At 46.3% G+C, this 27,500-nt stretch overlaps 1 protein-coding gene across 4 annotated transcripts in view; it reads left to right on the top strand.

Moving 5' to 3' along the window:
* The window catches only part of LOC130125941 (apoptosis-stimulating of p53 protein 1-like), a 119,087-nt gene that overhangs the window by 12,449 nt on the left and 79,138 nt on the right, over window positions 1-27,500 (top strand). For all 4 annotated transcript variants that reach the window (XR_008811699.1, XM_056295305.1, XM_056295306.1 and 1 more), the window contains exons 2-4: window positions 10,569-10,716; window positions 20,055-20,162; window positions 23,330-23,394. Coding sequence is in view for 3 of the 4 variants with exons in the window: in XM_056295305.1 (XP_056151280.1) it covers window positions 10,569-10,716; window positions 20,055-20,162; window positions 23,330-23,394 (321 nt within the window). In the remaining variant the exon portion in view is untranslated. The remainder of the gene's footprint in view (window positions 1-10,568; window positions 10,717-20,054; window positions 20,163-23,329; window positions 23,395-27,500) is intronic.

The following is a 27,500-nucleotide window of genomic DNA, read 5'->3' as shown; positions in this document are numbered from 1 at the left end:
TGGGGGGTGAGACAGGAGGCACTAGCACTGGAGGGCATGAGGTTAGAAGGAGAGGTAGGAGGCACAGGGGCACTGGGAGGCCGAGGGATAGATGGTATAATAGGTAGGGAGATGGTATATTGTAGGGAGGGAGATGTATAATGGTGTATAATAGGTAGGGAGATGGTATATTGTAAGGAGGGAGATGTATAATGATGTATAATAGGTAGGGAGTTGGTATAGTGTAGGTAGGGAGATGTATAATAGGTAGGGAGATGGTATAGTGTAGGTAGGGAGATGTATAATAGGTAGGGAGATGGTATATTGTAGGTAGGGAGATGTATAGTGATGTATAATAGGTAGGGAGATGGTATATTGTAGGGAGGGAGATGTATAATAGGTAGGGAGATGGTATATTGTAGGGAGGGAGATGTATAGTGATGTATAATAGGTAGGGAGATGGTATATTGTAGGGAGGGAGATGTATAATAGGTAGGGAGATGGTATATTGTAGGGAGGGAGATGTATAATAGGTAGGGAGATGGTATATTGTAGGGAGGGAGATGTATAATAGGTAGGGAGATGGTATATTGTAGGGAGGGAGATGTATAATAGGTAGGGAGATGGTATATTGTAGGGAGGGAGATGTATAATAGGTAGGGATATGGTATATTGTAGGGAGGGAGATGCATAATGATGTATAATAGGTAGGGAGATGGTATATTGTAGGGAGGGAGATGCATAATGATGTATAATAGGTAGGGAGATGGTATAGTCTAGGGAGGGAGATGTATAATGATGTATAATAGGTAGGGAGATGGTGTATTGTAGGGAGGGAGATGTATAATAGGTAGGGAGATGGTATATTGTAGGGAGGGAGATGCATAATGATGTATAATAGGTAGGGAGATAGTATATTGTAGGGAGGGAGATGTATAATAGGTAGGGAGATGGTATATTGTAGGGAGGGAGATGTATAATAGGTAGGGAGATGGTATATTGTAGGGAGGGAGATATATAATGGTGTATAATAGGTAGGGAGTTGGTATAGTGTAGGGAGGGAGATGTATAATGATGTATAATAGGTAGGGAGATGGTATAGTGTAGGGAGGGAGATGTATAGTGATGTATAATAGGTAGGGAGATGGTATATTGTAGGGAGGGAGATGCATAATGATGTATAATAGGTAGGGAGATGGTGTATTGTAGGGAGGGAGATGTATAATGTGGCACACCTTTATCTTCTTTGGCCTTCGGAGTAGCTGGACTTGAGTTCTTACACCTGTTATTTTATTACTATGTAATAGATTACTTTACAACTCAACCATTCCTGTCAGGAATCATTTGCTGCTGCAGCAGCAAAATGGGAGAAATGTAGAAATCATCAAAAAAATAAAAAAATAAATCAGATAAGAATACATCCAGAAATGAAAAGGTGTAAAAATAAAGGCTACGCAATTACATAATGAAATGTGCCGACATTGCTGTGGTCGCCTGCCAGTGTTGTGTTATTGAAGCCGGTAACCAGGTGTGCCTTTAATAGGTCGTTAATAGAACAGGTGGTCCCGGGCTGTGGACATGTGTGAGTGTGTGAAGGTACAGTTATCTAGTGAGTGAAGTAAAACTGAGCAGCTGTCCGTCTTTTTCCCTCTTTTGTTTCATTGTTGCGAATTTTAAAGATGGCGGCTCAAATTCACGTTTGCTAAGGCCTCGCCCAGCACCGTCCATGCAGTGTCTCTGTCCACATCTGCGTCTAAGTTTGTCTTTGTTTGGTGGCTGGGACAGCTTGGTCTGCTGCGTCCTGTGGGCCCAGGGACCACGGCCCTGCCTGGAGGTGTGCCCGAAGAGGAAACACCGAGGGCGGCCTGACAGGACACGGAAGCGGGGCAGGCTAAGCTAACTGCTAGCCATGCAGACCGGCGCTTCCAACAGTTGTTGGCGTTCATTCTCCTGGACAGGGATTTTCTTGTTTGTTTGGATATGTGTGTTAGTGTGGATATGTGTGTTAGTTTGGATATGTGTGTTAGTGTGGATATGTGTGTTAGTTTGGATATGTGTGTTAGTGTGGGTATGTGTGTTAGTGTGGATATGTGTGTTAGTGTTGGTATGTGTGTTAGTGTGGGTATGTGTGTTAGTGTGGATATGTGTGTTAGTGTGGGTATGTGTGTTAGTGTGGGTATGTGTGTTAGTGTGGGTATGTGTGTTAGTGTGGATATGTGTGTTAGTGTGGGTATGTGTGTTAGTGTGGGTATGTGTGTTAGTTTGGATATGTGTGTTAGTGTGGGTATGTGTGTTAGTTTGGATATGTGTGTTAGTTTGGATATGTGTGTTAGTGTGGGTATGTGTGTTAGTGTGGGTATGTGTGTTAGTGTGGATATGTGTGTTAGTGTGGATATGTGTGTTAGTGTGGATATGTGTGTTAGTTTGGATATGTGTGTTAGTGTGGGTATGTGTGTTAGTTTGGATATGTGTGTTAGTTTGGATATGTGTGTTAGTGTGGGTATGTGTGTTAGTTTGGATATGTGTGTTAGTTTGGATATGTGTGTTAGTGTGGGTATGTGTGTTAGTTTGGATATGTGTGTTAGTGTGGGTATGTGTGTTAGTGTGGATATGTGTGTTAGTGTGGGTATGTGTGTTATCGTGGATATGTGTGTTAGTGTGGGTATGTGTGTTAGTGTGGATATGTGTGTTAGTTTGGATATGTGTGTTGGTTTGGATATGTGTGTTAGTGTGGACATGTGTGTTAGTGTGGGTATGTGTGTTCGTGCAGTTCTTGTCGTTCTTGGATGTGTTTGTGTCTTTGTGTTGCACTGCTGTGGGCCGGGGAACCGATGTGTCATTTCATTTCATGTAAAGTGCATGAAATGACATGGCCGTGTTTCTGATTCTGATTCTGAGTCATTCACCCCGTTTACACTTGGTTTTAAAATGCGGTTTTGTTTTGCGATCGGATCACAAGTGGGCGGCGCTAAATACAAGTGTGAACGACCACCGACACGTTTTGTGAACTCAAACCACGTGCCGAGGTGGTCTGGGACGCGTTTGACCACATGTGTTTTGTAGTGTAAACGCTATAATGTGTCCTGATGCGTCCCGAAAAGGATGTAACAGGAAACTACGTCATCAACGCAGGATGTGGTGGTGGTTTTGGCAACATTGCGCCAACTTTCAAAAAAAATGGAGCAAGAGGAGGGTGTAGGTGGTTGGAGTGCAAGTGAAACGAGACCCCTGACCTCCATTTGGGCAGAAGAATCAGACCTGCCAGTCTCAACAGCTGGAATAGTCCGGACATGTATATTAGTGCCTGAAACACCTTCACACATTAGCTGCTGTTTTCACCGCTAGTCGGCAAATCTGGCGCTTGACTGACGCCCTTTGACGTAGACAGTATCGAAATCTTCTTCTTCTTCTTCTTCTTCGGAGTGATCTCACGTGGTCAGCAGGCCGCATGTGGAGACGCATACTAGACACAGGTGTAAACGGGGATGTGTCTCGCTGTCCACTTGTGACCCGATCGCCCACAACGCATCTTAAACCCCGGTGTGAACAGGGCGATAGAGTCCTGTTCTCTGCTGCCGCCTCCTTTCTCCTCTCGTCATGTTCTCCTCCTCACCCACTCCCCTGTGCTCAGACTGCTGAAAACCCACTCGCTCCTCCTGGTACCGGCTAACACAGCACTTACTTCCTGGACGGCCACACACACACACACACACACACACACACACACACACACACACACACACACACACACACACACACACACACACACACACACACACACACCAGAGTACAGGACAGACATTGCCTCTGTCCAGTGTGGTTGCTTGTTCTCCATGAGGTGTTTCTGTGGACTGGTTCTGGACCAGCTGGTCTCTCTCTGTCAGAGCCCCAAACGGAACAAGGTCAGGAAACCTAGGCAGAACCTCCAAGTTAGGAAGAGAGCCATGCAACAGCAGGTGAGTAAACGGGAGCGAAGGGGAAGAGAGAAACAGAGCGCGCGGGGGGGGGGGGGCGGCGGCTGTATTCTTCTTCTTGAGTTTTGGCAGTCTGGCCATCACAAAGGACTCAGTCTGAGAGACTGCCGAGGTAGTCTGTCTTTCTGTGCAGCAGCCATCTTTTGTCTGTACTCATCAGTATGCTTGTCCATTCTGCTGCGGGGGGTGGTGGTGGGGGGTGGTGTCTTCTTCTGCTGTGATGGTCTGTCTGTCTCTCCTCCCAGCGGCCTGCGTCTTTCTGATGCCCAAAATAGCCAGAGTCACCCGAGTCAGCACCGAAGGCATTTTAAGTGCCACACACTGGTTCTATGGGGGGGGGGGGGGTGCGCGTGTGCGTGCGTGCGCGCGCGCGTGTTAGGGGTGGGCCATAATGACAATTTCGTGTCACGGTTATCCTGGCCAAAATAATGGCGACTCACGAGATCATCCCGAATTCTCGACATCATCGGAATATACTTACAGCTCTCCCAATGTCACCGAGACGTTGTGGGATCACTGCGCCTCACATCTGGTGAAGAAACACACGTTTATGCTGCGTCACAGATAGGACGGCTCTCCTTTTCTAACGCCATTTTTCACAACAGGCTAGTGTAACCGGTTATTTTCTTGCCCGGTGCGGGATTCGAGACGGGGTGTGCTGCACCACAAGGCGGCATCACTAACCGCTCGGCTAAAGGGTCAGACCCGTTAGCTAGGGGCTAACGTGTCTTATTAGTAGTTTACAGTCGTCACCCTCTCCCGGAAGCGCACCCTCGCGTTTTGTACTTCCCGCGCTCCGAAGAGACTTCCGAGGATCTGCACACTTCCGGATCCCACCGCTGCCACAATGTAACCGGTTATTTTCTTGCCCGGTGCGGGATTCGATACGGGGTGTACTGCACCACGAGGCGGCATCACTAACCGCTCGGCTAAAGGGTCAGACCCGTTAGCTAGGGGGCTAACGTGTCTTATTAGTAGTTTACAGTATATTACAAAATGCGTATCAGTACAACAACAGTTTCATTTTCCTTTGCCGTCCAGGTTTCTCTTAACTTACAAGAGAAAGTAGAAAGAAAATAAAGTAAAAAAAATAAAAATAAGTGTAGAGGAGCTCAATCAGGTGTCGTGACAACGTTCTTTTCCGGCTACACAACGTGCACCATTTATTCCTTCACCATTACGACAACAACAAAAACCCGCGCAGCGGAAGTGTGTCACTGTAAACACGAACCGAGGAAACAGCAGCTGTAAACTAAAGTTCCTACTAGCTCAATAAGGGGAATTATGCAGCCCTATAACCGCTACATAAGCATCCTTTTTCCCTCACAGTGGAAATGCTGCAGATGGTGACGCTTACACACGTGCTGTCTCTTACTCGACATTTGTTGTGGTTGTGGGACACGCGCAACCATGTTCACGGCACGTCCAGTTTACACGCACACTTTCTTCTTCTTCGTTTAATATGCTACAGCAAATGAGAAGATGGGTTTTATTTAAAATAGCGTAACGTGCATGGATGAGTAGACACGCTGGCCGCTGGCTGGCGGGTCTGACCCTTTGGTCTAGCGGTTAGCGATGTCTCCTGCGGTGCGGGCGATACGGGTTCGCCTCCCGGCCGCGGCAGTTCCTGTGGTTGCGTTGTCCTCCGAAATCGCTACAATAGAATCAATTCTACTCAGTTTCAACTGTTACTAGGGGCTGTGGCCGAGTTAATGTCACGGTTAGAGGAAAAACTGCAGTAATATCTGCAGTCAGTCAGTTGATGGATTGATTTCCATTCCGCCCTGTGTCTGGTGTAAACCCTGGCCAGGATTAGGGGTGGGACGAAACTGGATCGAATTTCCGAATCGTTCGATACGGCTTTCACGGCTGGAGACGCTTCTCATATCGCGAGATCGTGTGTTATCAACTCTAGAACAAATTCACTCCCACCTAAAATCACCATGGGCGGTCAAAACGAGCCCCTCAAAGTACTCCTTCTGTAGCGAATTTGGGGGCGGGGGGCAGCCTGGGAACCGCCGCAGCCAGGACGCGAACCCGGGTCTCCCGCACCGCGGGCGACAACGTTAACCCGTTGATTAAAGGGTCCGACCCGGTAGCCAAGCGCTCGCGAGTCTAGTCCTCCGAGCTCGTTACGCCGCCACCTTCTCAGCACACTCTCCTCACTTGTCAGCACATTTCCATCTCTATCCTTACCACCCTTACCTGCTGCACGTCCCTCCCAGCTCGCTGCCTCCTGCCCTCCTTCCTCAGTGTCCATCCATCCTCCCATACAGCTCACCCACCATACGCCCTCTGCTTTGCCTTCGCCACCTCTCTTCGCTGTACGCTGCGTCTCCTCATCTCTCTGACCATCCCAGTTGGACTGCAGTCTGTGGATACCCCCTACACGAGGAGGGACTGCAGTCTGTGGATACCCCCTACACGAGGAGGTACTGCAGTCTGTGGATACCCCCTACACGAGGAGGGACTGCAGTCTGGATACCCCCTACACGAGGAGGGACTGCAGTCTGTGGATACCCCCTACACGAGGAGGGACTGCAGTCTGTGGATACCCCCTACACGAGGAGGGACTGCAGTCTGTGGATACCCCCTACAAGAGGAGGGACTGCAGTCTGTGGATACCCCCTACACGAGGAGGGACTGCAGTCTGTGGATACCCCCTACACTAGGAGGAACTGCAGTCTGTGGATACCCCCTACACGAGGAGGAACTGCAGTCTGTGGATACCCCCTACACGAGGAGGAACTGCAGTCTGTGGATACCCCCTACACGAGGAGGAACTAGTCTGTGGATACCCCCTACACGAGGAGGGACTGCAGTCTGTGGATGACCCCTACACGAGGAGGAACTGCAGTCTGTGGATACCCCCTACACGAGGAGGAACTGCAGTCTGTGGATACCCCCTACACGAGGAGGGACTGCAGTCTGTGGATACCCCCTACACGAGGAGGAACTGCAGCCTGTGGATACCCCCTACACGAGGAGGTACTGCAGTCTGTGGATACCCCCTACACGAGGAGGGACTGCAGTCTGTGGATACCCCCTACACGAGGAGGGACTGCAGTCTGTGGATACCCCCTACATGAGGAGGGACTGCAGTCTGTGGATGACCCCTACACGAGGAGGGACTGCAGTCTGTGGATACCCCCTACACGAGGAGGGACTGCAGTCTGTGGATACCCCCTACACGAGGAGGGACTGCAGTCTGTGGATACCCCCTACACGAGGAGGGACTGCAGTCTGTGGATACCCCCTACACGAGGAGGAACTGCAGTCTGTGGATACCCCCTACACGAGGAGGAACTGCAGTCTGTGGATACCCCCTACACGAGGAGGAACTGCAGTCTGTGGATACCCCCTACACGAGGAGGAACTAGTCTGTGGATACCCCCTACACGAGGAGGAACTGCAGTCTGTGGATGACCCCTACACGAGGAGGAACTGCAGTCTGTGGATACCCCCTACACGAGGAGGAACTACAGTCTGTGGATACCCCCTACACGAGGAGGGACTGCAGTCTGTGGATACCCCCTACACGAGGAGGAACTGCAGCCTGTGGATACCCCCTACACGAGGAGGAACTGCAGTCTGTGGATACCCCCTACACGAGGAGGGACTGCAGTCTGTGGATGACCCCTACACGAGGAGGAACTGCAGTCTGTGGATAACCCCTACACGAGGAGGAACTGCAGTCTGTGGATACCCCCTACACGAGGAGGGACTGCAGTCTGTGGATACCCCCTACATGAGGAGGGACTGCAGTCTGTGGATGACCCCTACTTGAGGAGGGACTGCAGTCTGTGGATACCCCCTACTTGAGGAGGGACTGCAGTCTGTGGATGACCCCTACACGAGGAGGAACTGCAGTCTGTGGATAACCCCTACACGAGGAGGAACTGCAGTCTGTGGATACCCCCTACACGAGGAGGGACTGCAGTCTGTGGATACCCCCTACATGAGGAGGGACTGCAGTCTGTGGATGACCCCTACATGAGGAGGGACTGCAGTCTGTGGATGACCCCTACTTGAGGAGGGACTGCAGTCTGTGGATACCCCCTACACGAGGAGGAACTTCAGTCTGGATACCCCCTACACGAGGAGGAACTGAAACGTCCATGTCTGTGTTTGTGTTACGGAGACACAGCCCTGGGTGCTTAAGCCTGCACACACACACCCTCTTAACAGCAAAAAGTGTGTGTGTGTGTGTGTGTGTGTGTGTGTGTGTGTGTGTGTGTGTGTGTGTGTGTGTGTGTGTGTGTGTGTGTGTGTGTGTGTGTGTGTGTGTGTGCCCATCCCAGATTACCCTAAATTTATCTTTTGGACAGCTGACTGACTGTGTGTGATGACGTCACTGGCCACATCAGAGGATGTCCGTTTCTGATTGCTACTATAATCTTTTGGCTGGAAACTCCAAGTTATTTTATTACAGAGTATTCTCATTTTGTGTCGTTACCCGTTTCATATTTATTTTAAACACAGAATCCTCATATGCCGGTATGTACAATGTACTACACTGTACAAGGCCTATATTACATTATATTATATTGTATTATATTGTATTATATTATACCTCTAACGGGAGCAGCTGAAGGTAGTGGTAGTATATTATATTATATCATATCATATTATGCTAATGGATGGCATGCTGTCTGCCTGCCTTCCACCTCAATGCCTGCTGGGATAGTGACCTTGAATTCGATTTAGCTGTTATAGATAGTGGATGGCTGGATGAATGGATGGATTGATATTCAAAGATAATTTGTAGATAATATATTGATAGATCATAGTGTAAATAGAAATGTAAACTGCTAATAAGACCCGTTAGGATCTGACCCTTTAGCCGAGCGGTTAGTGATGTCGCCTTGTAGTGCAGTACACGCCGTATCGAATCCCGCACCGGGCAAGAAAATAACCGCTTACATTGGTGGCAGCGGCGGGATCCGGAAGTGTGCAGATCCTCAGAAGTCTCTTCGGAGCGCGGGAACAACAAGCGCGAGGGCGCGCTTCCGGGGAGGGTGACGACTGTAAACTACTAATAAGACCCGTTAGCTAGGGGGTATGACTCTTTAGCCGAGCGGTTAGTGACGTCGCCTCGTGGTGCAGTACTCCTCATATCGAATCCCGCACCGGGCAAGAAAATAACCGCTTACAGAAGGTTTAAAGCATCTTCTTTTTTTTTTAAATCAGTTAAGTTTGTAGACTTAGATTTACAATTTTGGCCCAGTCTGAACTGGTCAGAGCCTACACGCCTCTGCTAGTAAACTCTGGAACGTTTGGATCCGGGTCGCTAATCAAGTCCACGTTCCGCATTTCGCCGTTCTACTGCACCGCTTCCGGTGTGGGAAGATGGCGGCGCGAATTGCGGCGGCCTGGCTCAGTAGCGTCCATGCAGTGGCTTTGTCCGCGTTTAAGTTTTGTCTTGGTTTGACGGCTGGGGGAGCTTGGTCTGCCGCGTCCCGTGGGCCCAGGGACCACGGCCTTGCCTGGAGCTGCGCCCGAAGAGGAAGCACCGAAGGCGGTCTGACAGGACGCGGAAGCGGGGCAGGCTAAGCTAACTGCTAGCCCATGTGGTTCTGACAGTCCTCCTGGCTGGCGTTCGCTCCCTTGGACCGTGATTTTCTTCCTCTTTTGTTGTTGTTGTTGTTTAGTTTGGATATATATAGATGTATGTGTTAATTTGTATGTGTATTCTTGAAGTTCTTGTAGTTTCCGGATATGTGTTTCTGTTCTTGTGATGCGCTGCTGTGGGCTGGGGGAGACGATACGTCGTGTTCCTCATTCCTGATTCAGCCACAGTCATTCAACACACGTGTGTGATGAACGTTAACATCAGACATTAACAGACAAAATGTTAATTTCTGCTATGACAACATACATGTTTATCAGTTTGTGGTATTGACGGATCACTGCCAAGCCCCCGTTACAGCTGGCATGTTTGTTGGATCACAATGTGGACCACGTGGATAATAAAGGCATATATTAAAGCTTAGTACACTAGGCCTTAATATATGTCTTTATATATATATATATATATATGTCTTGTATCCACCACATTGTATTCAGATGGATAACTGTAATATATTATAGTTAGTTAACTGTAATATATTACAGTTATCCAGCTAAATCCTATCTGAATACAATGTGGCGGATACAAGAGACATGTCAGTGGCAATTGTAAAGGGGCCCTACAGACTTCCAGACACTAGCTGAAGCATGATGACAGTCCACAAGTTATTTAGTTCTTCTGGATCCTCCTACAGCTTATTTTAGAGAAATGTACCTCCTCGTCAAACCAGTTTGTCTCCTACGTCAAAAAAGGCGACATTTCAAGAACAACCGACCTTCTTAGGAGTAGTGTCATCTAGCCAGGCAGCAAGCCGATGATGACATATACGAGTTTGATCCATTTAAGATACAATACTAGTCTCTTACCTGATGTGAGGGGCCAAGGACAGGATGTTGCGTTGCTGTAAAGCCCCTTGAAGCAAAATTGACTTGACTTGTTTTGAAAGTGTGAACAGGTTTCAGCGCTTTGTTTTGTTTTTTTGCCACTTAACAAGCAGCCTTCTATTTGTTTTCTAGGATATTTAAACCTTTGTTTCCAATTTACAGGTGATCCTGACAGTATACTTAAACGACAGCCAGCAGATGCTGACTGAGGTACCTGTTACCCCGGCAACCAGGGTAATTGATGTAGTGGAGTACTGTAAGGAGGCGGGGGAAGGAGAGTGTCACCTCGCTGAAGTATGGAGTGGGCATGGTAAGTACCTATTTAGCAAGCTAGCGGGCTATCTATAGGGGTTCTGGATCTGTTCGTTTGCTCAAGACCACGTGCTCATTTGTTTGCTTGTTCCTCTGTGCACCTGACCGTTAGACGACATCTCAGACGCTGCTGGTGGGATTTTGACACAGCTTGGCTGAGTGACACGTTCTGTCAATATTATCTAGGATGTTGAAAATGACACTGATGAACCTGAGAGGGGCTCCATACCCGTTTGTGTGACTGGACATCTGTCGTACACAACACCACAGACACTGCTGATCTCATCTTGACTCATGCCTGGCAACATGGGGCAAATGAGGCAGCTCACCACAGGGTTTTGGGATTTTCAACAAACTCCATTGTTTAGAGCAGGGGTGGGTAAGGGGGATGGAAAAGATGTCAGCTTTCCCTTTTCTACAAGCTTGCCTTCGGGAACTCCAGTGAATGCTGTATTTGATTTTATGACAGAAAACGTCAGGTTACACCACCGTTTATATATTGGGACCATGGACTTATCAGAACCAACCCTTTGATAGTGCTGTTACAGTCTGAGTGTGCATGCCCATGGGTTAGCAAGTGTTCATCTTCCTGTTATGATGTTTCATTATGTTCAGGCCCACTCACTACACCTCCAGAATACTGGCAACTGAAACTGAATGTTTCACGCCACCGTTTCAGCTTTATTATTTTCTATCTACTTCTTCAACATCCCTCTCCTTCCCATATGAGCTACATTAAGTCCACGTGAATCAGTCAGATTATCATTTTCTGCAATTGAGAGATTTTGTCAGATCCCCATTTGATATGCTGACTTCAGGCTAACCCTGAACCCTGACCCTGACCCTAGTAACCATAATTCTAACATACATCTGATAGGATAAATGGCGTGACAGCCCAGGAGCATCATGTCAAATGTTAAGGCAAGAACATCTCTTACCTGCAGAAAGCAGAAGAACCATCCCCTTGGCCCTTCTTTCGACCTTCACCTCTCATACAGAAACACTTCATTATATATATATTTATTTTTTTGCATTTGGGTCTCGATAGTCGGATAGCGTCGTGATACCCTGTTGCTATCATATGTTGTGAAAAGGCCAGTGATATTTACTAGCACGTACAAAGGAACTGAGATCACGCAGCTCATTTCCCACAACCTAAAGCGTACCAGTCGCCCCAGTCACCACGGCTGTCGAGTGAATTATCACAGCATGTCAAATAAACCAAACTGGTTTGATGATTTCCATGAGCCTTGCTGCACTGACGCTTTCTCGAAGGCTTTAAACTGTGCCGAATAAAGGTTTGACGTGAGTGAGGGATAATCCATGCGGAGGTGAAGTACCACCAGTATTGTAGGGGACAGTGAGGTGACGAACAGTTGAAATGGTTGGCAGTTACACTGCGATCGTCACACCATTGTGATCATATGGTGTGATGCGAGTCTGTCGTGTCAGGTCTCCATGGGGGTGGTGGTCACGTGTCTCGGGTCCTGGGCTGTTCCGGCGGCGTCTGGACACCGCTTGGCATCCTCCTCATCATAGTCTTCATATATTTTATAATTCCATTATAATTGTGTTATCCTCTCTCAGTGCTGTATTGTGTAAATTGTGTAAACACAACATCCATTGCACGTTGTCCGTCTTGGGCGAGACATCCCTCCTCTGTTGCTCTCCCTGAAGTTTCTTCCTATTTTTTCTCCCCGTTAAATGTTTTTTTTTCAGGGAGTTGTTCCTTATCCGATGCGAGGGTCTAAGGACAGGATGTTGTGTTGCTGTAAAGCCCCCTGAGGCAAATTTGTAATTTGTCATATTGGGCTACACAAATAGAAATTTACATGGCAAAAATTGACACCATGGCACACAGCAGCACCGTCGTGTTAAAGTTTAGCTTCTGTCAGGGAATTTCGGGCCTGCTTGTACACGGCTCGATGCCCGCTGCTGTAGGCATCCTGCTTGGCCTGCCGAAAGTGTCTTAGTTTGGCTGTGAACCGTGGCTTGTTATTGTTGTGTGTGCAGAAGGTCTTGGTAGCCACACACACATGTCTTCACAAAAGCTGCCGCAAGACGTCCCAGTGTCAGTTAGCTCGTCCGGGTTGCCAGTTGCAGCTTCAAATACACTCCAGTCAAAACAGTCCTGCACTTCCTGCTTTGCTTTGCTGGTCCATCTCTTCAGTTTTAACCACAGCCTATGCTGCTGTTACTTTCTGCCTGTAGGCTGGAATAAGATGGACCAAACAGTGATCAGAGTTCCCCAAAGCTGCCCGGGGGACAGAGCGATGCACCCCCCCCCCCGCACCCCCCCAATTGTACTTGGCCAATTACTCCACTCTTCTGAGCCATCCCGGTCGCTGCTCCACCACCTCTGCACCCCCTCTGCCGATCCGGGGAGGGCCACATGCCTCCTCCGAATCACGTGGAGTCGCCAGCCACGTCTTTTCACCTGACAGTGAGGAGTTTCACCAGGTGGGAGGATCACGCTATCCCCCTCCACTGTCCCGACCGACCAAAGGAGGCGCTAGTGCAGTGACCAGGACACATACCCACGTCCGGCTTCTAACCCGTGGACACGGCCTACTTCTGTCTGTAGGGACGCCCGACCAAGCCGGAGGCAACATGGGGATTCGAACCGGCGATCCCCGTGTTGGTAGGCAACGGAATAGACCACTACGCTACCAGTTTGAAGAATTGTGTCACAGTAGTCCGGTGTGTTATTTTCCCTGGTGGGACAGTTACTATCCTGTTTGTATTTTGGTAGTTCGCGTGCTCTGCTAAGGTCCCCAAGGATTATGAAAAGTGAGTGTTATAATGAGTTAAACGGGATTAGTTTTATTATCATTCTTTTGTGGGGTCCCCGGACCCTTTTAGGACGTCACACAGGAAGCAAGTGAGCCGCGTCCGTCAGTCTGTTGTGTGTGATCCATGTTAGTGCTCGCGGTCGCTTGGTGCGCTGCAATTCGGCTATGTACTGGTCCCATTCACTTAAGTAAAGCGTCCTTATTATAACGTATACGTGTCGTTCAAGTTGCTACACGAGCAATGACTGTAAGTCCGGACTGCAGTTTTTACTTTGTGACATCTGTACACCACCCTTCGTTTATGTCAGGGGTCCCCAATAGGCGGCCCGCGGGCCACGTCCGGCCCGTGATGGGTTGATTTATGGTCCGCGAGAATTTTTGGAGAAATGCCAGAAGGAAGAATTTTTTTTTTCATTTCCCTACCAAAAAAAAAAAAAATTAATTTCTTAGTAAAAGTAAGACTAGTAATATATCGAAAAATAGATGAAAAATCTCTGTTTAAATTATAATACCTGCAACGTATCGACACCAAAACAAACTAACGAACAACTTGCTGCTGGAGGTTGAGTGGCCCGTGGTTTTAAAAGTGGCCCTAAAAGTGGCCCGCTATGAAAAGTAATTGGGGACCCCTGGTTTATGTAGAAGCAAATCCCTCCGAGCCTCCGCTTTTTCCCGTGACGCCGTCTGGTCGGTGTAGGCGGACGTCAGGTGAAACACCTACGATCTTAATTTTCCCCATTTATGTTGCAGTCTCCTTGCACGTGTCCTGTCGTTAAACCAGGGTGTAGGCCTCTTTAGTCGCCTGGCTCTGGTAGTGAGAGGTGCAACAGAATCGAGGAAACTAGAGAGGGCCACATTTAAGTCACTAGTGAAATGTTCCAGGGTCAGTCACTACAGTGAAAGGAGCCAAGACTTCAGGCGGCTGCAGGCCATATGCAGCTACAGTGGAGGGACCAATGTGGCGAGTGGCAATTACATTAACATGACAGACCAGTAATGCTTCAAATTTAATGAGAAAATGATCTGACACAGCAGATGTGGTTGGCAAGACAGTCGGATCAGAAACAGCTATCCCTTTAGATAAAACCAAATCAAGGGTGTTCCCTCTGCAATGAGTCGACTCTTGAACAAACTGCACGAACCCGAAAGTATCAACTACTGCCAGAAAGGCTTTACTTAGAGGATCAGCAGCCTTATTCAGATGAATATTGAAATCACCAAGAATTAGAATCACGTCAAAATGAACTGAGAGAAATTCTTCAAGAAATACTGAGTAAGAGCCAAGAGGTCGATAGAGTATCACAATCTGGACTGAGCCGAGTCTGTTCGTTGCTGAGGGAGATGGACTTAGAATAAGAGCCTCAAAAGACTGGACTTTAGATTCAAGTTTAGAAGTTAAATTGAAAACAAACTTGTATATTAAGAAAGCACCCCCACCTTGTTTATTTGCCCGAGCTACATGGGCACAAGTATAGTCAGGTGGGGAAGCTTAATTTAAGGGAAGGAAAACATCTGATCTCAGCTGTGTTTCACATAACCCAATCATATTGAAACTATGTTCAACAATCAGATCATTTATAATCAAGGCTTTGGTAGACAGTGATCTGATATTTATGAAACCAAATTTATCAACAACTGATCACTTGAACAAGATGCTTGTTCAAGTGATCAGTAGTAGGCAGACCTTTAGAGCTACCAATAGGTGAAATATTAATTGGAATTAGACACTGCATTATTAGTTGACAATTTTGATAACCTCCACTTTGAACCATATATGGTCACAATTTTGATAACATTAGATGTTTGATTCTGTAGTTTATGAGATACTTTGTTGAAAATTTCACCACCACCAGTGGTAGGAATAGCATGGGTTAAATGCAGAGAACAAATTCCTTGTAAGAATACAATTCGTTGTAAGAATACAATGTCAAATGGCTTTCATTTCAAACTAAACGTAGACCGTTATGTATATTGCTAGATAACTGAGCGGCGCCATCCCCAGTAGGGTGAATGCCGTCTGCTTTCATCAGGTAAGGGCGGCCCCAGAAAGAAGGCCAGTTATCAACAAAACCAAATCCCTGCTCATTACAGTAACGAGCCATTGAGGTGAGCCTACTGTACCATTTCATCATTGCCCCTCACGGATAAGGGGCAGAGACAATTAATCGATGCCGACACATCTTTCTGGCAGACTTGAGCATTCTGACGAGGCTGGCTTTTGTGATCTCTGATCGCTTCATTCTAGCATTATTGGTACCTACACAAATAACCATGTTGCTGAAAGTAGTGGTGCTGCGTGCCTGGTCTCACTAATTCTCCCTCCGTGATGCCAGCACCCTAAGATTATCCTCTATGTTGGAGACCCTGGCCCCGGGTAAACGGTGAACCAAGGCTGGCGAAGCTACTCTGATATTGCAGGTAATGGAGTCTCCTATCACTAGCGTGTGTTGCTATACTGTGTCGACAGGAGCGAGAGAAACAGGGCTGGTGAGTGGCGATAACCGGTTTGCAGTCGGGAGAGGTGACTGCAGACCGGGCCACACGACCAGTGGCTTGCTCTTGTGAGCCTTCACATGCTAGTAAACAGAGACAAACTGCCACATCTGCCGACGAGGCTGCTCTAGGCCAGTGGTTCTCAACCTTTTTGGGGTCCTGGACTCCCTGCGTATTTTTGATCTACCCTGAGGACCCCTCCACCTGATCTTGGGGGAGGGGGGTTGCAATTTGATAGAAACAGTAGAAACTGCATCTTAAATTGCATTATAGCATTTATTCACTCTTTGGGGCAAAAATAAGAGCTTTCAGTTGTAACTTAGATATAGTTAACAAAACAGAATTCTTATGCAGTAACTTTCAGATATATGTAACAAAACAGAATATGTATTCAGTAACTTTCAGATATATGTAACAAAACAGAATTCTTATGCAGTAACTTTCAGATATATGTAACAAAACAGAATATGTATTCAGTAACTTTCAGATATATGTAACAAAACAGAATATGTATTCAGTAACTTTCAGATATATGTAACAAAACAGAATATGTATTCAGTAACTTTCAGATATATGTAACAAAACAGAATATGTATTCAGTAACTTTCAGATATATGTAACAACAGAATATGTATTCAGTAACTTTCAGATATATGTAACAAAACAGAATATGTATTCAGTAACTTTCAGATATATGTAACAAAACAGAATATGTATTCAGTAACTTTCAGATATATGTAACAAAACAGAATATGTATTCAGTAACTTTTAACAATGCAAACGGGAGCGAGATCTCTTATTAAAATACAATAAATTACACTTGTGAAACAGATGTAATTAGAGAAAAAAGTCCTGTTACCCTTTATAGTTGAGGTAGATAAAGGTCTCAGTCACATTTGAGTAAAATAATCCTATTTCTATAAATGTCATAGGATCTTTTTTTAAATATATTTTATTTTCACGGACCCCTTGCAATTACACCACGGACCACTAGGGGTCCGCGGACCCCCGGTTGAGAAACACTGCTCTAGGCTAACAATAGCAGGTCTGCTGTCGGGCCCGGGGCTAAGGCTATCTGGAGTGCCCGCCACATCTAATGTAATCCTAGCCAAAAGCAGCTGCTCTAACTCACAGACACGTCTCTCTAATAGAGACAACCCCTCTGTAACTGTGGAACAGTCACCACAAACCATCGTTTTAACAAGGCTGCTTTGACTGGGACTGTAATAGAGCTAACTGCTAAGCTAGGCTAAGCTCCAAGCTAGTAACAAACTAGGAATGAGAAGCTGCCTACTAAACACAAGAGTCGTTTGTGAAAGAAAACTAGAGAATCAAGCGATAAGTGAACTAAGCACAGAAAATACTGAAATCAGTAGGACAAATGAAGAGCTAGAGAAGAGATGGTAAGAGAATAAACAGCAGGTGTCGAGCTCATGAAGCTGAATCTCACAAAAGCGGAAGCCATTATGTTTTGGTGCACACACGCACACAAGACACTATACATACAATATGCACAATTTCACTGCTGTCCAGAGCTAATTAAAATACCGCCAACAATCTGTTTTGTGGGTATTAGATTATTTTTTAAGATTATAATCCTGCATTACATGACTGGATTATCACAGAATAACACTGGCCTAGATCACTTGCTGTAAAATGATTCAAGACATAACAAACCTGGTATAATCCAGTATAAAACTACAATTTGTGAAATCAACAGAGCCGTGAAAAGTAACCTATATTCCATTATGTTATTGAAAAACACAGTCCATCACTCGAAGTCCCTGGACACTGTTGTGTCCATTAACGTGTGGCCTAGATTGTGTTATTCACTCATGTTAAACCGCTCATCCACGTTCTAACACACTATTTGTTGTATTGTGGTGCGAAGGGCTGGGCAGGATACAGTGTAGGCGGTGATGATGGATTTTCACTGGTTCACATGGGAAAACAACACATGAAAGATGGTGGTTAGAGACTGTGTCAGAGTGCTGTTGGGTCTTCACACGGAGGTCAGTGCCTAAAGGCTGCAAATCCTGACTGCTGACTGGGTTGCAGAGAACGACATTGTTGTTATGACCATGTACTTTATCTATGACAGATTGTCGAGTGTTACAGCTTTGCCATTGTGTTGTCAGAATATTGTTACTGGGGGTTTCGAAAACATACGTGCAGAGCTTTGAGTGGCTGTTGCAGCTAGAAAAGCGCTTTAAAATGCAGCTTGGTTGACTGATTGATTGTTTTCCCAATGAGACAGAACAGCAAAAGTGGGATTTTAACATTATTTGCATGTGCACGTCTACAAGGAAGGCAGTGTGGGCGCCACGGTAGCCCAGTGGTTAGCGCTGTAGCCTCACAGCAAGAAGGTCCTGGGTTCGAACCCCGGGGTTGTCCAACCTTGGGGGTCATCCCAGGTCCTTTCTGTGTGGAGTTTGCATGTTAGGGTTAATACTCCTGTCTGTGCCCCTGACCGAGACATGGCGAGACCAACTGGAGCTGGTCCCCGGGCGCTGCATGGCGGCTGCCCACTGCTGCTAGCTACACAGCTAGGATGGGTTAAATGCAGAGAGGAATTTCTCCACGGGGATTAATAGAGTATATCAAAATCAAAATAAAAAAAGAAAATAAAAATGTACTCTTAGTTTGAATGCCCAGCTCTAGGTCCCTTCATAAGCAGATGTTGATAGAGAGGGAGGCACCACTAGTTGACCCAGATTAGGGAGATGCTAGTTTTTACATTTCCTTTCCAACATTTCAAGTTATTGTCAGTTTGATGTTTTAAATGTTTTGTTGTTTGCCTTTTAATTTTGTAGATAACAATCCAAATATCAGAATTCCTGAAGAAATGCTCTTTAAGTAGAGGCTTGTATCAAATAAAGAGGGGGAGAACCAAGGTGAGCTGGGCCCACAGCCTTTCTACAAGCCAGCATAATGACAAAATAACGAAACAACAAAATAAACTGGGAGGGGGGCGTCCGGGTGGCGTAGCGGTGTATTCCGTTGCCTACCAACACGGGGCTCGTCAGTTCAAATCCCCGTGTTACCTCAGGCTTGGTCGGGCGTCCCGACAGACACAATTGGCCGTATCTGCGGGTGGGAAGCCAGGTGTGGGTATGTGTCCTGGTCACTGCACTAGTGCCTCCTCTGGTCGGTCGGTGGCGCCTGTTCAGGGGGGAGGGGGAACTGGGGGGGGGGATAGCATGATCCTCCCACATGCTACATCCCCCTGGTGAAACTCCTCACCGTCAGGTGAAAAGAAGCAGCTGGCGACTCCACACGTATCGGAGGAGGCATGTGGTAGTCTGCAGCCCTCCCCGGATCGGCAGAGGGGGTGGAGCAGCGATTGGGACGGCTCAGAGAGCGGGGTGATTGGCCACGTACAATTGGGGAGAATAGTGGGGGGGGGGTGAAACAAACAAATAAATAAATAAATAAACTGGGGAGAATAAAGTGACCAGTATATAACAGGGGTTGTCAAACATTAGCAGTGATGCACCTTCACAAAGCACATGAACACTCAGTGTGTAGCCTTCCCCCTCCATCTCTGCCGGCTGGTACGTCTCAGCACGGCTCTGCGGGGCGGAAGTGAAAGTGGAGCTGTCTAAAGTGCAGAGCCTCCTGGGAAATACTTCTGGTCACACCAAGTCATAGAAGAACCATAGAAATCTGTGCGGCCCACTTTTTACATTTGCCCATGACAGAAAGCCTTGTTTTAGATCTCAGATCCTGCCCTCTAACTGCCCCGTCGGGTAGGAGGACCTTGGTGTACGCACGATCTCAAAGTGCGAAATACGGCAGTGCTAGTAAATGGAAAGGGTGCAATAATTAATCATGTTGTCTTTCACTGCCTTTCTATGTCTTACTGTTTTATCCTTCTTTGTCTCCCCCCCCTTTCTTGACCCCTTTCTGTCCTCCCCCTGTTTACACGTCTGCTTCCTGTTTGTCCGTCCCGGTCTGCCTCTGTTCACCCCTCTCTTTCTGCCTCTCTGGACACGTGCCTCTCGCCATCTCTCTATCAATGGCTTTATCTCCACTCCATCTCCGCTCTCAGAGAGGGTTCTCCCGCAGGAATTGCTGTTGTTGGACCTCCTCCAGCAATGGGGAGCTAGGAGGCCGGAGGTCAGCTTCTACTTAAGACACCACCCTTCCTGGACACAAGGTACGCCGAAGCGAACGTACTCTCTTGGAAGCGCTCGTATTTGCATCCAGTTACAGACGCGTACGTTAAAAACAGCGGTTCTCAACCTTTTTGAGTCGTGACACCCCCCCCACCCCCCCCCCAGGTAAATCAAGCTGGTGTTTGCAAACCCCCCCCCCTCCTCCACAGCACTGGGACATTGAACTCACAACACCCGATGCAAACACACTGATCGCCCGTGAGCTGTCTGCCCGAGACTGTTCAGGAACGCTACCAAACTCACACAGGACGACCACTGCTTTGCCCACAGGACCCGAACGACAACCCGTTGAGTGTTGGCTCTAATTAGCGTTTGTCGATTTGCTGAAGTAACGGCCCCTCGTGCGCACACACACTTGAATGAAATCCGTTCTCATTATGTCAGATCCCAGGGTCCTCTTAAGAGGCTGACGCTAAACGCGTATCCCTATTGATTTGCACAGAAGCTGTTATTGCCGATGTGTGTCTTAAGGCGGATCATATGACAATACATTGAATGCGTTTTTTTTTTAAGGTGGCAATGATTTATGTTAATTTTCTGTAATATTCAATAACGGCAATGTTTTTTCATGCTGATCCTGATGTGAAGAATGATTATCTACTAAATGTACAGACATTTAGTACAACACTGTCTGTAACGTTGCTCTCTCAAATGAACCTCGAGGTATTTTATATATATGTATATATAACACACACACACACACACACACACACACACACACACACACACACACACACACACACACACACACACACACACACACACGCTGAGGGCAAGCGCAGAGCGCACCCACCGCCTTTTACACTGCGACACACAACAATTAAAGAGACAGTACACCTTTTTTTTTCTTTCCCCCTTTTTCTCCCCAGTTGTATCCGGCCAATTACCCCCACTCTTCCGAACCGTCCTGGTCTCTGCTCCACCCCCTCTGCCAAGCTGGGGGAGGGCTGCAGACTACCACATGCCTCCTCCCATACATGTGCAGTCGCCAGCCGCTTCTTTTCACCTGACAGTGAGGAGTTTCACCAGGGGGACGTAGCGCGTGGGAGGATCACGCTATCCCCCACCAGTTCCCCCCCCCCCCCGAACAGGCGCCCCAACTGACCAGAGGAGGCGCTAGTGCAGCAACCAGGACACACACCCACATCCGGATTCCCACCCGTGTTGGTAGGCAACGGAATAGACCGCCACGCCACCAGTAGGCCTACTTTTGGCGTCAGGCGCACCGTGGGTCTGGGCGGTTTCGTGCTTGTTTTCTCCCCAACCATCTGGCGATCTCCGGAAATGATCTCGTGACCCCCTTGGCGGTTCTCAAGTTTTTTTTTTTGTTTTTTTTTAAGATACCGATCCCCGTAGAGAAATCGCGCTCTGCATTTAACATTTAACGGGTTGCATTTAATGGGGTTGGGAACCAATGCGTTAAAACACACGCGGACACACCGTGATATGAGTGGGAGGCGAGCTAAGGTCATGGGCAAGGTCAGTAATTACCAAGATAAGATGATTAGAATTACATAACCAGCGCAGCGTTGGACACCGACTGGAGCGTCCTCGCCGAGACGAGGTCAGAGGCGCTCTGGGAAGCGGAGACAAATACATTCTTAGAGAGCTGGTGTTACTGGGAGAACATAATGTCCTCAGCAAAATGGCTTCCAGAAGGGAGGTGACACAGACAGTGGGCGGGAGACGGACAGACCACAACACTAGAAGTGTGTTCTTATGAAACATGGAAGTTTTTACCCAGAGCTAGTGACACACACACACACACACACACACAAGGACACACACCTGCTTGTGTGTCGCTTATTCAATACGCCAATGTACTACAATTATAAGTGTTGAAATGCTCCTGTGAGCTATATTTCTCGTAGGTCCAGGAGTTACTCTGACTTCCTCTATTGATTGCAAGACACTTTTCCGTGGGCTTTTAATTTGAATTTTAGGGGGAAAAAGATTCTCTCCTGGAATCAGATAATCTTTTAATGAAGGGGATTTGGACAGCTGTATTGTTTGTACGGCACTCCTTTTCCAGCCCCACTGACTGTTAGGTACCGTTTAAAAAGCTTGGGGTTGTGACTTGGGACGATCTGGATTACCCCAGTGTGAGCTAGTCTGGATTCGACAGAATTAAAAGCATGGTGTTATTTATAGACGACACAGACACAGACGGAGAGAGAAATCCCTTTCCCCTACTCCTTACGTACTTCATGTGTTAATATGGATTGAAGCAAACTTGGTCTGGCGGCACGGTGGCCCAGTGGTTAGCGCTGTCGCCTCACAGCAAGAAATCTTACAATAAATTCACGAATGGGGCCTGAATGAGCCTGCGATGCTTGTAAAATGAATACACTTTAGTTTTCTCACCTCATAAATAATAGTCTAGCTGCAAAGCTAGCTACCACTCTGACATATGAATGATTTTGATTCATCTGGTATTGTGAAAATGTAAATTCATTAATATAATTTTAAGTGCATTTAAGGCTCGGTGTCTATGCTGTTAAGGTTTATCTGCATAAAAATTGGATTTCTTGGACTATGTACAGTATGTATATATATGATGTAAATATTGTGCACCATGTTGTAGTGGTCTGCTTCACCAAACGTGTCCCCTCACACCCTGAGGCAGATGTCACCAGTCCATTTAGTTTACTGCTTTGCCACAAACTGATTCACATTCCCATACAAATGGTAAAATGGCTGATAAAGGCTAAGCCCTCTTTGTCTGTATGTGGTTGTCTCAGTCACAAGTTTAGCAGTCTGCTTGGCCCCGGGGCACCACTGACTTTGGCCCCTGCACTTTCCATTTTAATATTTAAGCTCAATATTTTTTTTTGTTATGATAGTTTTCTTTGTAGCCTGGCTAACTGGTAAGAGAGATGGACTTGTTAGTGGGAAGTTTTGATGTGCATTGAGAAAATACTTAGAAATACTCCATACATGTATTTAAAACTCAGTTTTAGAGGATGATGCCACTGAGCTGGTCCAGTTTTATTGAAGGATTTTTTTTTAATGTGTTGTGTAGCATGATATTCAATTGGAGAGAAGTTGACCTCATACTTAAAGTATAGTATTTAATGGTAAATTTTGCTAATGTGAATTAGTGCCTGTTGTGTTGCTGTACTGATGTTGTGTTGTTGTAATTGTGCAGGTACTCGGCAGCCTTTGGATAAGAGCAGCATAGCGGGTGGAATGGAGCTACCTAATGACAACAAGGTAGGACTACACACACACACACACACACACACACACACACACACACACACACACACACACACACACACACACACACACACAACCCCAAACCCTAAATTAACCCTAACCTTAACCCCTAACCCTAATCCTGAGCCTATTTCTAATTCTTTTGCCCAACTTTAATACTAGACTTTAGCCTAACCATCCTAGATATGAACCTATACCCTAGCCCAGAAATAAGTAAGAGTTTATTTATATAGCACCTTTCTAAATCGAAGTTACAAAGTGCTACACAAGATACATATAAAGAAAAAAACCAACAACAACATACACATACAGTTATAAAAAGAAAAGTAAAAATTACAGGCCCATTACAGGGAAGGCAAGTCGGTAGAGATGGGTTTTGGTAAGTTTTTTTTTTAAAGCTGTTTACAGACTCAGCTGATCTAACAGAGGGAAAGAGACTGTTCCAGGGGGACGGGGCCCTTACGGCAAAAGCACAGTCACCCTTACAGCGGGAGCGAGGTATAAATAAGAGACCCTGGTTGGGAGATCTGAGTGGCCTAGAGGTGGAGTAAGATTGCAAAAGTTTGGAAATGTCTAAAGGAGCAAGCCCATGTAGGGCCTTATATGTGATAAGCAGTATCTGGAAGTCTATTCTACAATTTACTGGACACCAATGAAGGGATGCGAGGATTGATGTGTTGTGGGATCTGAGATTGGTATTGGTTAGCAGCCTGGGTGCAGCATTTTGCATGAGTTGCAGACAGGACAGGGCTGCTTGGCTTACACAGGAGAAAAAAGCATTGCATTAGTCAAGGCGTGACAAAATTAGGGTATGGATTAGTAATTCGAGATCTCTGGTCGATAGCATTGATTTCACTTTTGTGATGTTCTGGAGTTGGAAAAACAGGTTTGCACAAGCTTGTTTATGTGTAGGTCGAAATTCAGATTTTGGTCAAAGAGTGCACCCATTGGTGGCTAGAGGGCTGGTACGAGGTTTCACTTCCTCAGTTTTGTATGAATTGAGCTGAAGGAAATCGAGTGACATCCATTTCTTAATAGCTGCCAGGCAGTCATGAATGGTACCAATATTACCCATATAATTTGCTACTTATCATATTATGTATTTATCATTTGATAAATATAGCTTCATGTCATCAGCATAGCAGTGGTGAGAGATACAAATGAACTGGCTAACCAGATTGCCTAAATGTAACATGTAGATTGAGAAAAGGGTTGGACTAAGGATTGAACCCTGCGGAACTCCACGGAGTGTAGGGGCACTTGAGGACACAAAGTTGTCTATGGCAACCTGAAACTTCCTGTTAGACAGATAGCCAACTGAGAGCAGAGCCCGATATACCAACCCACTTATTTAAACGTTCAACTAAGATGAAGTGATCAATAGTATCAAAAGCAGCAATTAAGTCAAGCAGGACCAGGATAGAATGTTCGTCATTGTCCGCTCGCATGAGGATGTCATTTGTCACTCTTAGTAGTGCTGTGTCAGTACTATGTTGGTGACAAAAAGCCGGATTGGAATTAATTGAATATATTGAGTCCTTCAATAACCTCAAGGAGCTGTTGTGCAATGATTTTTTTTCAAGAATTTTGGAGATGAATTGTAGTTTTGAAACAGGTCTGTAGTTATTTGGTAGGGTTTGATCAAGGGGAGGTTTTTTTTTTAAAACAGGTTGGACACTCACCATCTTAAAACCATCAGGAACACAGCCAGAGGCGAGAGAAAGATTAATAACGGTGAGCAGGCTAGGGCTCAGGGTAGGCAAGACCTGTATAAGGAATTTGGGGGATTACATATAAAGGACAAGTGTAAATAGGATACAGTCAAATCAGGTCAAGTCAGTTTTTATTTGTATAGCCCAACTTCAAAAATTGTCCATGAGATTGTGCAGAGAGATCGGGGAGAAATCAGCCAAGAGAGTAGGACAGTAGACTGATGAGTCAGAGGAAATATTAGCAATGTTACAATTAGAATGAATGTTATTGATTTTGTTAACAAAGGAAGACAAAAAATGTTCAGTCTACAGAGAAGGAGGCAGATAGAGCAGGATGGACAGGGTTTACAAGCCGGTCAGTGACTTTAAACTGGAACCTCAGGTTGTGTTTATTGTACCTAATTAAGCCTGCAAAGTAGGCAACTCTCGCCTCTTTGATCTTTTGGATGAGCATGGACAGCAGATCTTTCAGGTGGAGGAGATGGACCCTGAGTTCAGATTGATTCCACCTAAGCTCCGCTCTTCTGTGTTCCTTTTTCACATGATGAATGTTGTCGTTAATCCAAGAGCAAGAGTTAGTTGACGACAACGGCCTGGTAGTGTAGGGAGCTGTGGTATCTAGCCCAGAAGCAAACTGAACATTGAACCAGGTTACAAGATCATTCACATTGGAGGAGTCAGGTGGGGGGTATAGGAATCAGAGAAACAGGATGAAAAAGTAGCTGCAGAGTTTGCATCGAAGAAGCGAGAGTGTACTGGTTGAGTAGAAGACTCAAGCATGGTGTCAAAAACAATGCATTTGTGGTCAGAGACAAAGTCAAACATGGAAAGAGTTCAAGATCAGAGCGAGGGTAAAAACAAGTTCAAGAGTGTGACCATGGTTATGCATACAGTCAGACATATGTTGAACAAGGTTAAAAGAGTTGCCAATATTTAAAAAGTTGGTTGCAAGATAATCTGAGAGGTTGTCAATGTTCACATTCAAATCACCGGCCATAATAATGCTACCATATTTGAGAACCACCGAAGTTAACAGCTCAGAGAGTTCAAGAATTGTTAGGTTTGGGTGGTTGGTAGACAACCAAGCAACATACTGGGATTTCACAATCAATTTTAAAAGAAAGTAATTCAAAGCTATTGAAAGTACCCCATATAATCTGATTACTAATAAAATTATTCTTAAAAACAACTGCGATACCTCCACCACGACCAGTGAGCATAGGGAGATTGAGGGTCTGGTAATTGGAAGGACAGAGCTCTGTTAGAGGGCAACAGTCCCTGGTTTTAAGACTGGTCTCAGTTAAAAGTAAGAAATGCAGTTTATGAGGTAAAATGAGTTTGTCGAGAATAAAAGTCTAGTTTAACAGAGAGCGTGTGTTACACAACACACTGTTCGAGTGAAAGGCTTGACTGAGAGTGAACTAGGGACACATGATAGATACAGAGTTTGACACATGATCTCTGCATGCAGCCAAACATCAGGCTGAAAAAGCGATATAGAATGGATGAGGTTATGTCAGTTTCTTAACCCCCTCGCCATTTGGGTGAATACCATCTTTTTTTGTAAAAGTCCCTCCTCTGCCAGAATGAGTCAAAGTTGTTAATGACACCATGGCCTGTGGCAGTACAGAAATTCACTAACCAGTAGTACAGACTGAAGAGGCGGCTAAAACACTCTGAGTCCTTACCTAGGAATGGAATGGGGCCAGACAGGATACAGATTTTGCCCAGGCTCTCTAAAGTTAGAGTGAGGGACTCAAAGTCAGACTTTATCCTTAATGATTGGGTTGACATGACGCCATTGGTTCCAATGTGTACAATAACATTGCGGACAGGTGGATGGCAATCAAGTATGGCTGGAATGTGTAGAGAGATTGGAAACTTTACATCCAGAGAAACAGTCATTTATGCTACCGGGTAGCTTAATAAACCTGGAGATGGACTCACCAATCGCGAGGATTTCAGTTGAGGCATCCTCCCATCATAGATTGTCAGTTTTCAGTGATGATGGTCATTGGTGTCACTCACCACACCCACTGCAGTAAGGACCTCAGTGATAGTGGTGGAGGAAGAGGGTAGTTGGACAACTGAAGGCCGAAGGGACGGTGCTGTGGAGATGGTGAGCTCGACTTGTGACTGCTTGGTCTTGGGGATGTAAGGTGGAGAGCACGCTGAGCTGGGTGTTGCAAGACGTTTCCTAGTTGGTGGTGTAGCTCCATTGCCGACATCAGCCACCCGGGTAACCGGCTGGAATATATTGTCAGCAAGCTCTGTCAACAGAGAGAATGAGTTTGCCAGGGGGAGATGAAAGTCAGGCTCAAACAGCGGGATAGAGATCCGCCTCTTTCCCTTTACCACTGAGGACCAGCTGCGAGAGGGACCCACACT

The sequence above is a fragment of the Lampris incognitus genome, chromosome 16 (assembly GCF_029633865.1).
Source record: "Lampris incognitus isolate fLamInc1 chromosome 16, fLamInc1.hap2, whole genome shotgun sequence".
NCBI lineage: Eukaryota > Metazoa > Chordata > Actinopteri > Lampriformes > Lampridae > Lampris > Lampris incognitus.
This window is presented reverse-complemented; position numbering and strand designations above follow the sequence as displayed.